General features: G+C 41.1%; 1 protein-coding gene across 1 annotated transcript in view; it reads left to right on the plus strand.

Moving 5' to 3' along the window:
• Positions 1-12,591, plus strand: part of VPS45 (vacuolar protein sorting 45 homolog) — a 61,392-nt gene that overhangs the window by 14,430 nt on the left and 34,371 nt on the right. The window contains exons 11-13 of the mRNA XM_077772541.1: positions 8,701-8,859; positions 9,058-9,165; positions 10,233-10,354. Of these exons, the coding sequence (XP_077628667.1) occupies positions 8,701-8,859; positions 9,058-9,165; positions 10,233-10,354 (389 nt within the window). The remainder of the gene's footprint in view (positions 1-8,700; positions 8,860-9,057; positions 9,166-10,232; positions 10,355-12,591) is intronic.

The following is a 12,591-nucleotide window of genomic DNA, read 5'->3' on the forward strand; positions in this document are numbered from 1 at the left end:
TTGCAGCACTGTTGAAGGGACAAAACTAAAATGCGAGAAACACTTAGTGTTCCGAGGTAATATTTAATTAAGGCAAAATTGTGGTGCTGACTATAATAAGATTTGAAGTCATTAAGAGAAGTCCCTTAGAGAAGGTGGCATTAAGATAGACCATCAAGAATGAATGGAATCTGGAGGAGGTTTTCTTTGAGGGTTAACAGAAAAGCAAAGATGCAGAAGTATGAAAAAGTAATAAACCGTGTGAGAGTGGGTGTGGAAGAAATAGGAGGTAACATTGAATCGGTAAACAGGAACCATTTATGAAGACGCTGGTCACAGGAATTTGCACTTGCTGAGATAAGCAAAGAGATCCATTGTGGGGTCATATGCAGAAGGTCGATACGATGAAAGCAGTATTTTAGGAAATTTAATCTAGTAAGGCCGCTTTAGAGGTGAAAAAACTGAAGTTAGGCTGGTAGACTCCTAGTGAGTACTAAAAATGTACAGTAAGGGCAAATTCAGGAGACAATTCAAAGGGACAAAACAACAATTTAGCGACAGATTGGATATAAGGATACCAAGACAGAACAAATCCAGTAATTCCAAGGCTCCTGAGAAATGACAATGTGCTGTCACTGGCAATAAGTCACCTGGGAATGAGAGTCCTTTGGGAGGTGGCCGTTTCTAAGGCACTCTCATAATTTCTTATTTATAGGGCTTCTAGTCTATAACTTGGTCTCTCTCTTTCCCGGCTGCAATTCAGCTTTATAAAATAAAGCCAGCGTGGTAGAATGGAAACAGCACAGGCTTTGGAGCCAGACAGTCCTGGCTTTTACTCTAGAGTTTATGTACTAGAGGTTTTTTGTGTTTGTTTGTTTGTTTGTTTGTTTGTTTGTTTTGAGGAAATTACTTATTTTTCCCAAGCCTCAGGGGTAAAGATTTCAAACTTTTAGATTCTTACCAGGATTTGGTGAGATCTGTAAAATCCTTCACATATGACAGGCGCTCTGTAAATGTTGCTTCTCCTCTGAGCAAAATGTTTTAAATATATGTTACAACTAAAACAAACAAATCTGTCCACCTGCGGCTGCTCTGGGTATAGCAGGGTCTTTGCTGGGCTTTTTAGTTGTTACTTTTTAGTGTTTATTAAGATGTCCTCTGAAAGCACCATCGTTTTGAAAATCGTAATGATGCTATTTGCTTTATATTTATGAAAAGCACTTCCATCATCGCTTTGAATTTCATCTGTGTTCTTAAGTCTTTTCAAAGAACTTTAAGGTTGGTTTTATTAGTTTTTAGATTGTATTAAATTCTAATTCTTAAGTAGATAGTGTAAGTACTTGGCTCACCAAGACGTGTATCGGAAAAAGTGAGCCTGTCACTAGCCTCATGTGTGCCCTTACGGCTATTGTGTCGATGTGTAAGTCTGTGTGAGTGAGTGCAGCCCTCTCTGTGTTCAATTCAAACCATACCATACTGTGCACGTAGCTCTGCAGTTTGCTTTTTCACTTAACCACGTATCTCAGAGACTGTTCCAAATCAGAACCTAATCACTCCTTCTTTTTAACCACTCAGTAGTATTCCTTCATAAAGATCTATCACAGTCTACTTCACCTGACCAACCTACTTTATTATTATTTTTTTAAATATTTTATTTCTGAGAGAGAGAGAGAGAGAGAGAGAGAGAAAGAGCGAGCGAGCAGAGGAGGGTCAGGGAGAGAGGGAGACACAGAATCTGAAGTAGGCTCCAGGCTCTGATCTAGCTGTCAGCACAGAGCCCAACGCGGGGCTTGAACCCACAAACCGTGAGATCATGACCTGAGTCGAAGTTGTATCTTTAACCAACTGGGCCACCCAGGCGCCCCCTGGCCAACCTACTTTAAACAGTACTACTAATAACACCTCACAGTTGTTTTGTGGGTCTAACAGAAGTATTCCGATGAAAGCTTTCTATTTTTCTCAATAAAATGAATTTTCTTCTCTCATTAAATAAAAACAAAATTTTTTCCTGTAATTAAATTTAAATTCCCTTCTGTTTCTTGGGGCGCCTGGGTGGCTCAGTTGGTGGAGTGTCCAACTCTTGACTTCATCTTGGGTCATGACCCCAGGGTTGTGGGATCAAGCCCCATGTTGGGCTCTGTGCTGAGCATGGAGCCTACATAACCTCTCTCTGTCCCTCTGGCCCTCCCCCCAACTCACTCATGCTGGCTCTCTCTTTCTCTCTCTCTTAAATTAAAAAAAAAAATTAATAAATAATTTAATAAATAAATAAATTTCCTTCTGTTTCTTTATCATTTTATTTTTCTCTTTGAAACAATAGAACCAAACTTAATCACTAGCCAGTTTTAGTATCTTTATTTGTATCTCTCTACCATATGGAAAGCAGCTGGACAAGGTTACTGTAATTCCTTGCCCGAAATCTTACTTCTTGTTCACTTTAAGAGACAAAAATAGATACTTTAAATATGAATTCCATTTGCGATCCACTTTATATTTTAAAAAGTTATCCTTTGAAGGTTTTCTTGCCCATGTTGTTAGGGTTTTACAGTGCGCAATTGATTTGGACTCCTCCACCATAAAGGATTCCTTTGGCTACATGATTTAAATAGTCTATGAAGGGAGCTTTTGTCTGATAATGAGTAAATGCCAGGGCCTGCCCCCTAGATGGGTTATAGCATTCCTTGCCTTGACCTTAGATGATAATACACCATGAAGCAATGAATTGAGGGTTTTGAGTTAGAAATGGGGTTTGCTTTATTGAATAGTAACTATATCATAGTGAAGGGGAAAAAATTCACATATTGCTAAAAATTAATCAGTAAATTGCTGCCACTTCTAACTAGTTATCCTACAGGCTAACAAAAATTTGAGTTAGAAGAATTTTCACTGGAACTGAACTGCAAAGTAATGAAACATATCCAGAGCCTCAGAAAAGACTCATTTGAATAGTGAGGAAGATTTATTTTCATGCCATGAAGAGAAACATCTTCAGAAAGTAAGCAGACCCCCACCCACCCTGTGTGTCATATCATAGCTTTTCATTCCGAAGGGGGAACTAGTCTATTTTATACCCTTCTTTCCTGACCTTGGGTAAAAGATCTCAAATCATCCTGTTATTGATAGAAAGACTCAGTAAATGCTTGTTAGAAATATGAAGAGGACAGGGGCGCCTGGGTGGCTTAGTCGGTTAAGCGTCCGACTTTCGCTTAGGTCATGATCTCGCGGTTCGTGGGTTCGAGCCCCGCGTCGGGCCCTGTGCTGACTGCCAGCTCGGAGCCTAGAGCCTGTTTCAGTCTGTGACTCCCTCTCTCTCTGACCCTCCCCTGCTCACGCTGTCTCTCTCTCTCTCCTAGAAATAAATAAAACATTAAAAAAAAAAAAGAAAAGAAATATGAAGAGGACAGTTCTGTTTGAAGCACAATAGGGTAGTGGCTAAGAGCTTGGGGCTTTGATGGCTTGGGTTTGAAAATGATAACCATTCTAAGCCTTAGTCTTTTTGTCTGTAAACTGGGAGGAAAATCACAGCACTTACCTTATTTTTGTGAGCATTCAGTGAGCTGGTACATATAAAGCACTTAATATTGTACCTGGTGCTTACAACACTTAATAAGTAAGTAGTAACTGTCATAATCATCCATATTATTGTCTGATGATACATTCTATTCTCTTTGTGGCATCCAGGACATGTTTTGTAGTCTGCTCATCACCTCACATCCCTCCTGATTGCAGAAGGGTTTTTCTGCTTCTCATTAAAATCATAAGAAAATTGTTTGGGACACCTTGAGGTGACAATTTTACTTTCCCCAATTAAGAATAAAAGTGACCATTTTTTCTCTAGACCAGCATTTAACCACCGTTTCAGAAACAATGTTGACCAGCAAAAGCTAAATTTTATGTTGACTAGATGTTAAGAAAAAGAATATGGACTCCGATGTATTTACTAGTCAGTAGTCAGGAATGGGGTCCTGCCTACTTTCTATCATTTTTCCTAGATAAGCTCTTTACAGTCCCACAGCACTGTTCTCTCAAACTGTTAGACTAGACTTGGTTGTTTTTTGTTTTTGTTTTTAATCCTCTCAGCATGTTGAAGGCTTTCACCAGTTTCATCTTGCTGTTCTAATCTGCTGGCTTATAATGCTATTCATTGACAATTTTACTACAGTTTTGTGGTTTTATAGTTACTAGAGTATCTCAGATTTGCTTAAAAGTACAGAAGTTGAGTAGATTTAAGGTAAAAAAGAGATAACAAGGTAGAGTTCCTACCCTTTAGGTTAAATTAAAGCAGAAATTAAGGACTATTTTTAGTTGCGGACTCCACCTGTGATTTGTACAGTGGTTTAGCATGTAGCTATGTCATTATAAAAAATTTTTTCTTGTTGTGTTACTTCATCATAGTTTTGGTAGGAGAAAATGGAAAAGTAGTTCCAAAACAGTGGAAGGATCTTTAAATATCAGAAAAGAACAGTTATTTTCTAATTGATTTTTTTGAGTGAACATTAGCTACTCTTTGAAACTTGACCCTCAGAAGTAGTGGTTTTGCTTTTCTTTTCCTATTCCTTCATTAGGCCCGTATGAATGTTAGAACTCCGTAAATTCTGTCTTTGAATCCTGTCTTAAGAGGACAGTGGTTTTTTTGGGGTGCCTGGGTGGCTTAGTCGGTTAAGCGTCCGACTTTCGTTTAGGTCATGATCTCGCGGTTCGTGGGTTCGAGCCCCGCATCAGGCTCTGTGCTGACTGCCAGCTCAGAGCCTGGAGCCTATTTCGGAGTCTGTGATTCCCTCTCTCTCTGACCCTCCCCTGCTCACGCTGTCTCTCTCTCTCTCTCCTAGAAATTAAAAAAAAAAAACATTAAAAAAAAAAGAGGACAGTGGTTTTCTGTTTCTCTCTTTACTCAGCCACTAGTATTATGTGATACATCCTTTTCTCTCTTGAAAGTCTCAAGACTTAGGGAAAATTTAATAAGAAAAGAGAAACCAGAAGTTCATTCTGTAATTCAGTCGTATTTCCAACATACAAATACCACCACGTAGCAGATAACCTTCTACGGAATTAAAAGCCTCTCAGAATGTTTTCTCCTTTCTGGTTAGTACCGTGGGATCTCAGGATAACGTATGCCACTGTCAGTCAAGTTGATGAGTCAGGTGGCCATGAGTGAAATAGTTCAGAATTAAGTCGAAGGGTAACATGGGATCCAGGCAGGCAGAGAGGCCCTGCTTCTTCAAGGACTTACGTAGCTGAGAGAGAAGAGCGAGCTTGTACCTACAGGTTTCTTCTCATGAGGAAGTAGATGAGTCTAGCTGAAAAACTGATCTGAGTCATGGTTTGAATCCTAAGGCCTCAAAAGTAAGCAAAGTAGTCTCCTCCAAGTCCTCTTGGATCAGGTTCTGGGCCACGTCCTCAAGGGAGAACCAAGAGTCTCACCAGGGACTCTAAATGCCGGCACCAGATCTCAGGGAACAGAAGTGGGTCCTTTAATGGAAAAGAGCCAAGAGTCAGTCAAGATGCAAGTAAAAGTCACTAGTAGGGGAGCAAGTGGGAAGGGTACAGGCTGATGGCGGCTCTCTGTCCTCATACCTGTTTTGTGGTTTTATAGTTACTTGAGTATCTCAGGTTTGCTGAAAAGTCTAGAAATTGAGTAGATTTAAGGTCAAAAGAGAGTGACTGCAAGGGCACCGAGTAAAACATTAGCCTTCGAGACAGGTGACAACAGGGATCCCCGATGGGTGTGTTAAGCTTATGCTAAGTTGATTGAGAGGCATATGAAATTGGCCATTCTTACCTGATAGTAATTTGTACTCTGAAATTTCTTCATAGTAGGGCAAAAACTAGTGGCAGATTTGAACAGATATTCTAAGTCGTCTGTATTCGGTGATAGCTCCCGAAAGGGTACCACAGAAGAAGAAAAAAAAGTAAGGAAATTCTTAGGACTGCAGGGTTTAAATCTATAGAAGAGACATCTCTTCCCTTTTGATCCCTTGAAGATGATGATAGTGAGATCTTCACACAGAAAAGCAACAATAGGAATCCCACCCAGAGAACTCTCTACCTGAGACACCTGGGGAGCTTCCCCACGTCATCATGGTCCCTCTTTGGTGTGAACAGAAGAGTTCTGAAACACTAGACCTGGTTGTTGTGAAGTATTAAAAAGACAAGGTATGTGAAAGCACCTCATAAGTTGTAAAGTTCCATTTGGATGTTGCTGTGTCCTCAGCATCCAGTGCCCGCTAAGGCTCTTGCCAGGCTCTTGACCCAACCCATTTCTTTTTCTGATTTCCTCATTCCCGTTAAGAGCGTTTCCTCTTTGATCTCAGACTAATTCCAGCGCTTACTGGTTCTTTAGGGCCTTTGGCAAATGGCACCTCCTTCGTGAAGTCTTTCTTGATTTCTCAGCAACCAGATGTGTTTTTTTTTCACTTGGTGTCCCCTTCCCCCCATTGCACGGATTCTCAGTTTTTGTTTCTTGTTTTGTTTTTTGCATATGTTTCTGTATTATAACACAAAAACCTCCCATATGTTTTTCTGAAAAACCTCCCATTCTGCAAAATCATGTACTAAAAATAAACAAGTTGGGGCACCTGAGCGGCTCAGTCAGTCAGTTAAGTGTCCAGCTCTTGATTTCGGTTCAGGTCATAATCTCACAGTTCATGTGATCGAGTCCCACATCGGGCTCTGTATTGACAGCACAGAACCTGCTTCGGGTTCCCTCTCCCCTCCTCTCATGCTGTTCCTCCCCTACTCGTGTTTCTCTCTCTCTCAAAAATAAACTTAAAAAAAATAAAATAACCAAGTGTTCTGGGAAAATAGGGTTATAAGCAGGTCACTTAAAATCTACATAACTAAAAAACATCTGTATAACTTTGTAATCAAAGCCCTAATAAAAATAATAATAATCCTAATAAAAACATTAGCCCAATTAAATCTACATAGGCATTTGCACCTAGTACACTCAGCCCATCCTTTGTAGCTTTCCTTACTTCTGCGGCTCATGATTTAGTCTTCAAGATGTAAGGTACCAAAACTTTTGCTTCTCAAACAAACTAGTCTCACCAAAATTAAAATTACAATATGAGGCTATCTGTCAGTTTGAGGCTGTTGTTTTGTTTGCTAACTCAGAGAAATGTCTTAGTATTCTTCTCATTTGCACTTGCCCTTTCCCCAGATAGCTTAACTCAGTGAAGTGTACACAGTTCTTAAAGCTATAAAACCAGCTACTTCTTGCAGAAAACACTTGTGTAGGATTTACATACTTTTTTCTTTTTCCATTTTTTTCATTTTTTTAAATGTTTTATTTATTTTTGAGACAGAGACAGAGTGCAAGCAAGGGAGGAGCAGAGAGAGAGGGAGACACAGAATCTGAAACAGGCTCCAGGCTCGGAGCTGTCAGCACAGAGCCCGATGCGAGCCTCGAACCCACGAACCGGAGATCATGACCTGAGCCAAAGTCTGATGCTTAACCGACTGAGCCCCCCAGGTGCCCCTGCATACATTTTTTTTTTTTTAATTTTTATTTATTTCTAGGAGAGAGAGAGAGAGAGAGACAGCGTGAGCAGGGGAGGGTCAGAGAGAGAGGGAGTCACAGACTCTGAAACAGGCTCCAGGCTCTGAGCTGGCAGTCAGCACAGAGCCCGACGCGGGGCTCGAACCCACGAACCGCGAGATCATGACCTAAGCGAAAGTCGGACACTTAACCGACTAAGCCACCCAGGCGCCCCTGCATACATTTTTCTTAACATAGTGTCTTTAAAGAGGAAGCTTGCCCCTATTCCCTTAATATTAAAATGCTCAAAAAACTACCCATAAAGCAATATGCCTTCTGTGTCAAACTAACACTATTCCCATATTCAATGATCTCATAGAGTTAAGGTGCGTTCAAGAAAATGCTCTGTAGCAGACAAGGCTGTACATGTTTCATTCCCCTCCACCTCCTTGTCTGAACTCACTGAGGACAGAAATTGGGTCTAAGTCATCTCTGTATCCCCTCCAGATCCTGGCGTCGTGCCGTATGCTTCGAGGGAGATCACAGAGTATTTATTGGCTTGGATTAATTTGTTCTGCTGCATAATAAACATAAGTAGATACTATAGGGAAGTCCCTTAATGTAAGGATTGGCAAAACCTAAATGACTGTGTCCCCCCACCCCCTTGCTGTCAGGACCTGTCCTCCTCAGATCCTAAGTGTTCTGTTTAGAGAGTCCATGCTTTACATACTCTGACTCTGAAAGCCATGTTGAGGCATAGCGTTCATCTGATGCTTCTCAGAGATGAAGCCAAGTCCCCCTACTTGGCTCCATTTCGTTGGTCAATCACTAACACCAGCCAATAGTTTTGCAAGTCAACAGGTCAGTTCTTTTGTGTGCCAGATTGACTGAAATGGCAGAAATAGGTGTTCTTGTTTCAGCAGGGAAACGGCAACCTTTCCTGCCTGAGACCATAGACCTAACTCCTCAAAGGAAAGAAAGGAGGAACCATCCATCGATCAATTCACTGTTGTCCTAAAGCAATTACAGTGGGAATTTGTTCCTTATTTACATCTTATCTTCGGCAAAAGCATTTCATTTTCTGTAGTTGAAACAGTGGCTCAAGCTATGACCTATCCATGGCCATGGTGGTCATCTTAGTCATAACCTCAGATCTATCCCTGCCCTTCAGTAGTTATTAGATCTAAGATACTACACCTCTCGCAAGTGAATGGGAGATCAGCGTCGGCTCTCTCTCTTTCCAGAATGTAAAGAGGCTCCTGCAGAACCCCAAAGTGACGGAGTTTGACGCCGCCCGCCTGGTGATGCTCTATGCTCTGCATTATGAGCGACACAGCAGCAACAGCCTGCCAGGCCTGGTGATGGACCTCAGGAACAAAGGTGTGTCCGAGAAGTACCGAAAGGTAAGCAGGTCTGTTTGTCAACCGCCCAACAAGTAGCAGCTTCTTACCTCTGACAGATGAAAATGACACTGTTTTTACTTAACAATAATGTATAATCCTGTCCTCCCCTCTCATTTCCTTAATAAAGGTATTTTCTTATGCAATGAGTTTCCTCTTTCCCAAGCAATAAGAGACGGCTTCTCTTTCTTTTCCTGGTAGCTTGTGTCTGCGGTTGTTGAATATGGCGGTAAGCGGGTCAGAGGAAGCGACCTCTTCAGCCCCAAAGACGCCGTGGCTATTACCAAACAGTTCCTCAAAGGACTGAAGGTACGGCATGTTCTGGGCTTTTCCAAATGAGAAGGAGCTGACATCCCTACAGCTAAGAGAGCTAAGAGGGAATAAATACCACCTTCAAAGCAACTTCCGGATTGCCGCTGACTTAGTACGATGTCAGGGTAATGAAATTAAAGCAGACATCCTCCTGAAAGCCTTTTCTGCAAGTACTTTCTGCAGCATCATTGGAGCAGCATCAGCATGGACCAACCAGCCAAGCTGGGAGTAACGGAGTCTTCCTGGGAAATACCCAGGAGTGAAAAGGCAGCCGGTTCTGTTAGGCACGGCCATTCTACTCCATTAGTTTATAATTCAAACTTTGTTTGGTAGTTTTTTGTTGAAGGAAATTAAAGATGAAGCAAACAGTTGTAGATCTTTTAAAAACACTATTTTCTTAAAATGGTAACAAATTAGTTTTAATCTGCAAGCCTTTCTTATGTTTCCTGGAATGTTTCCATTTTCCTGAGTGTTTCCAGACTCCTTTTCTACACGATCTTTTCCTTTTATTTGCTCTACCTGTCATCCAACGTTTTCACAAAAGGATGAGAAATCACCGAAGAGATGATAAAGGACTTAAGCAATTCCTTTTTAAAAATTCTTTTTATAGGGGCGCCTGGGTGGCTTAGTTGGTTAAGCACCCGACTTTCGCTCAGGTCATGATCTCGCGGTTCGTGGGTTCGAGCCCCGCGTCGGGCTCTGTGCTGACTGCCAGCTCGGAGCCTGGAGCCTGTTTCAGTCTGTGACTCCCTCTCTCTCTGACCCTCCCCTGCTCACGCTGTCTCTCTTTCTGTCTCTCCTAGAAATAAATAAAAATATTTAAAAAAAAAAAATTCTTTTTAGAATAGCTAGGTTTAAATTACAGCATTTTTGTGACATTGGAACATTTCTAATTGGTGAAAAGAATTTTTTTGATGATTTAACCATAACAGTCTTCTAAAATTCCTATTTGAATCTATCCCATGAAATCCCTAGTGAATGCATGTCCTTTTCTGATGAGTATCATTAACTGTTATATTGTATGTTTCCCAAAAATGATAGAAGATCATCTTTCCCTGTCTTAGGGAGTAGAAAATGTGTATACTCAACATCAGCCTTTCCTACATGAGACCCTGGACCAGCTCATCAAAGGAAAGCTTAAGGAAAATGTGTACCCTTATCTGGGCCCCAGCACACTCAGAGACAGGTAAGATCACCAAGATATTAATAATAAAGACCATAAACACTAAGAAAATAGGAAACACAGAGTGATGTATGAGACTACAGTTAAGATTATACTCTCCCACTCCTCCTTCCCCTGTCGTTTTAGTTCTGAGATGCCTTTAGGTTTTACGTGCGTCAAGGTTAGCTATAAATTCACCTGCTAAGCCTGAAACATTATTTCTTTTGGAATAAAGAAGCAGGTGTTTTAGGGTATCCCAGATACTTGTATTCCGTTCTTCAGTATCAGATGAGTTTACTTACACATGTAATGCTCAGTGCCTTGGCATTTCACATTTGGAGTTTCAAACATTAAAGCCAAAAATAGATTTGCTGCTTGATTGCCATCCAGAGCAGGTTGTTACTATTTTTGGCGGGGACTGGACTTCACCAAATGTGGCAGTAAACGGGTCAGGAAAGGATGGCTTGCTTTGGGGGTATTAACTGAAGGAAGCAATTAATTGGCATTTGGATCCAATGGTTTGTTAGTTTTCATGAAAACAAAGCTCATCCAGGGGCGCCTGGGTGGCTCAGTCGGTTAAGTGTCTGACTTCAGCTCAGGTCATGATCTCGCGGTTTGTGGGTTCAAGGCAGAAGGGCAGAATATCTGGCCCTAAATTCAAACCGTACATTCATTCAAATCAGATGCTTAAGGACCTTGGCATCAAGATTTAGAACTGTCAGCTAAGTGGAAAAGAATGAAAACCAGCCTAAAGCTATTCACCTATTTTAGAGGCTTTTTGAAAAACAGTATAACTCTGGCACCTGGGTGGCTCATTTGGTTAAGCAACTGACCCTTGATTTCCGCTCAGGCCGTGATCTCCTGGTTCCTGGGATCAAGCCCTTCATTGGGCTCCATGCTGACAGTGCAGAGCCTACTTGGGAGTCTCTCTGCCCCTCCCCCCGACGCATGCATGCTCACTTTCTCTCTCTCTCTCTCTCTCTTTCTCAAAATAAGCATTTTTTAAAAAATAGAACTTAAGATTCTCTCTCTCCCTCTCCCCTTCCCCTGCTCATGTTCACTCTCACTCCCTCAAAAAAAGAAAAACAGTATTACTTTATTACATAGCTTTTTAATTATATAAAAGGAAAAGTACTACTTTTTAAATGAATTTCATATAAGAATTATCAAACAGGGACGCCAGGGTGCTCAGTCAGTAAAGCCTCCAACCTCGGCTCAGGTCATGATCTCACAGTTTGTGAGTTTGAGCCCCTCATCGGGCTCTGTGCTGACAGCTCAGAGCCTGGAGCCTGCTTCACATTCTGTGTCTCCCTCTCTCTCTGCCCCTCCCCTGCTTGCACTCTGTCTCTCTCTTTCTCTTAAAAATAAATAAACGTTAAAAAATTTAAGGATAAAGAATTATCAAATAAGAAATTAGCTACTTATTGTTAAAGGGACGCCATATAAGACTAGAAGAGTTTATTGTGCGTTAATAAGAGCAAAGCTTTCTAATTTGGGTGATTCACTTCCAAATGAAACTCAGAACGATGCCAACAAAATGCACACTTACAAAATGTACATTTACGAGTCAGCTTCTGTTGGCATCTGTCACTATCACCTAAATACAAATACAGGTAATAATGCAATTGCTCCATCCTTTTATGTAACAAATGTTTCTTGAGTCCCTTCAGTATGTCGAAAACTGTTGTAGATCCTGGGGAAATAGAAGTGACAGGAAAGACAGGCTCCTTACCTGCCCTCAGGGAGCTTACATGCTGGAGACAGTAAACAAATAAAGAATATAATTTGAAGGAGACAGGTGCTACTGAGGAAATAAAAATAGGGTAATAAATTTACCACAAAGTAACTTTGTAGAGGTGAGGAGGGCTGCTTTAGACAGAACCTCTCTGAGGAAATGATATGTACAGTGAGCTTTGAATTACAAGACAGAGCTAATCACATAACGATGAGGACAAAAAGCATCCCAAGCAGAGGGACTATCAGAGCGAAGGCCTCGAAGAGAGAACTTGGCAAGTTCATGGAACAGAGTGAAGCCCGATATGGTGGGAGCAATGCAAGGAGGGGTGAAGTAAGTTGAAAAAATAAGTAGGGGCTGCATCACATAGGGTCTTATAGGCCCTGGTTAAGAGGAGGTTTAAATTTTAAATGTCACAGGAAACCACTGAGGAGCTTAGCATGTAAGTGACATGAACTGAATTACTTATTAAAGGATCACCTTGTGCGAGAATGGATTTGTTCTTTTTTTTTTTTGAGGGAAATTT

Source organism: Crocuta crocuta, unplaced genomic scaffold (genome assembly GCF_008692635.1).
Source record: "Crocuta crocuta isolate KB4526 unplaced genomic scaffold, BGI_CrCroc_1.0 scaffold415, whole genome shotgun sequence".
Lineage (NCBI taxonomy): Eukaryota > Metazoa > Chordata > Mammalia > Carnivora > Hyaenidae > Crocuta > Crocuta crocuta.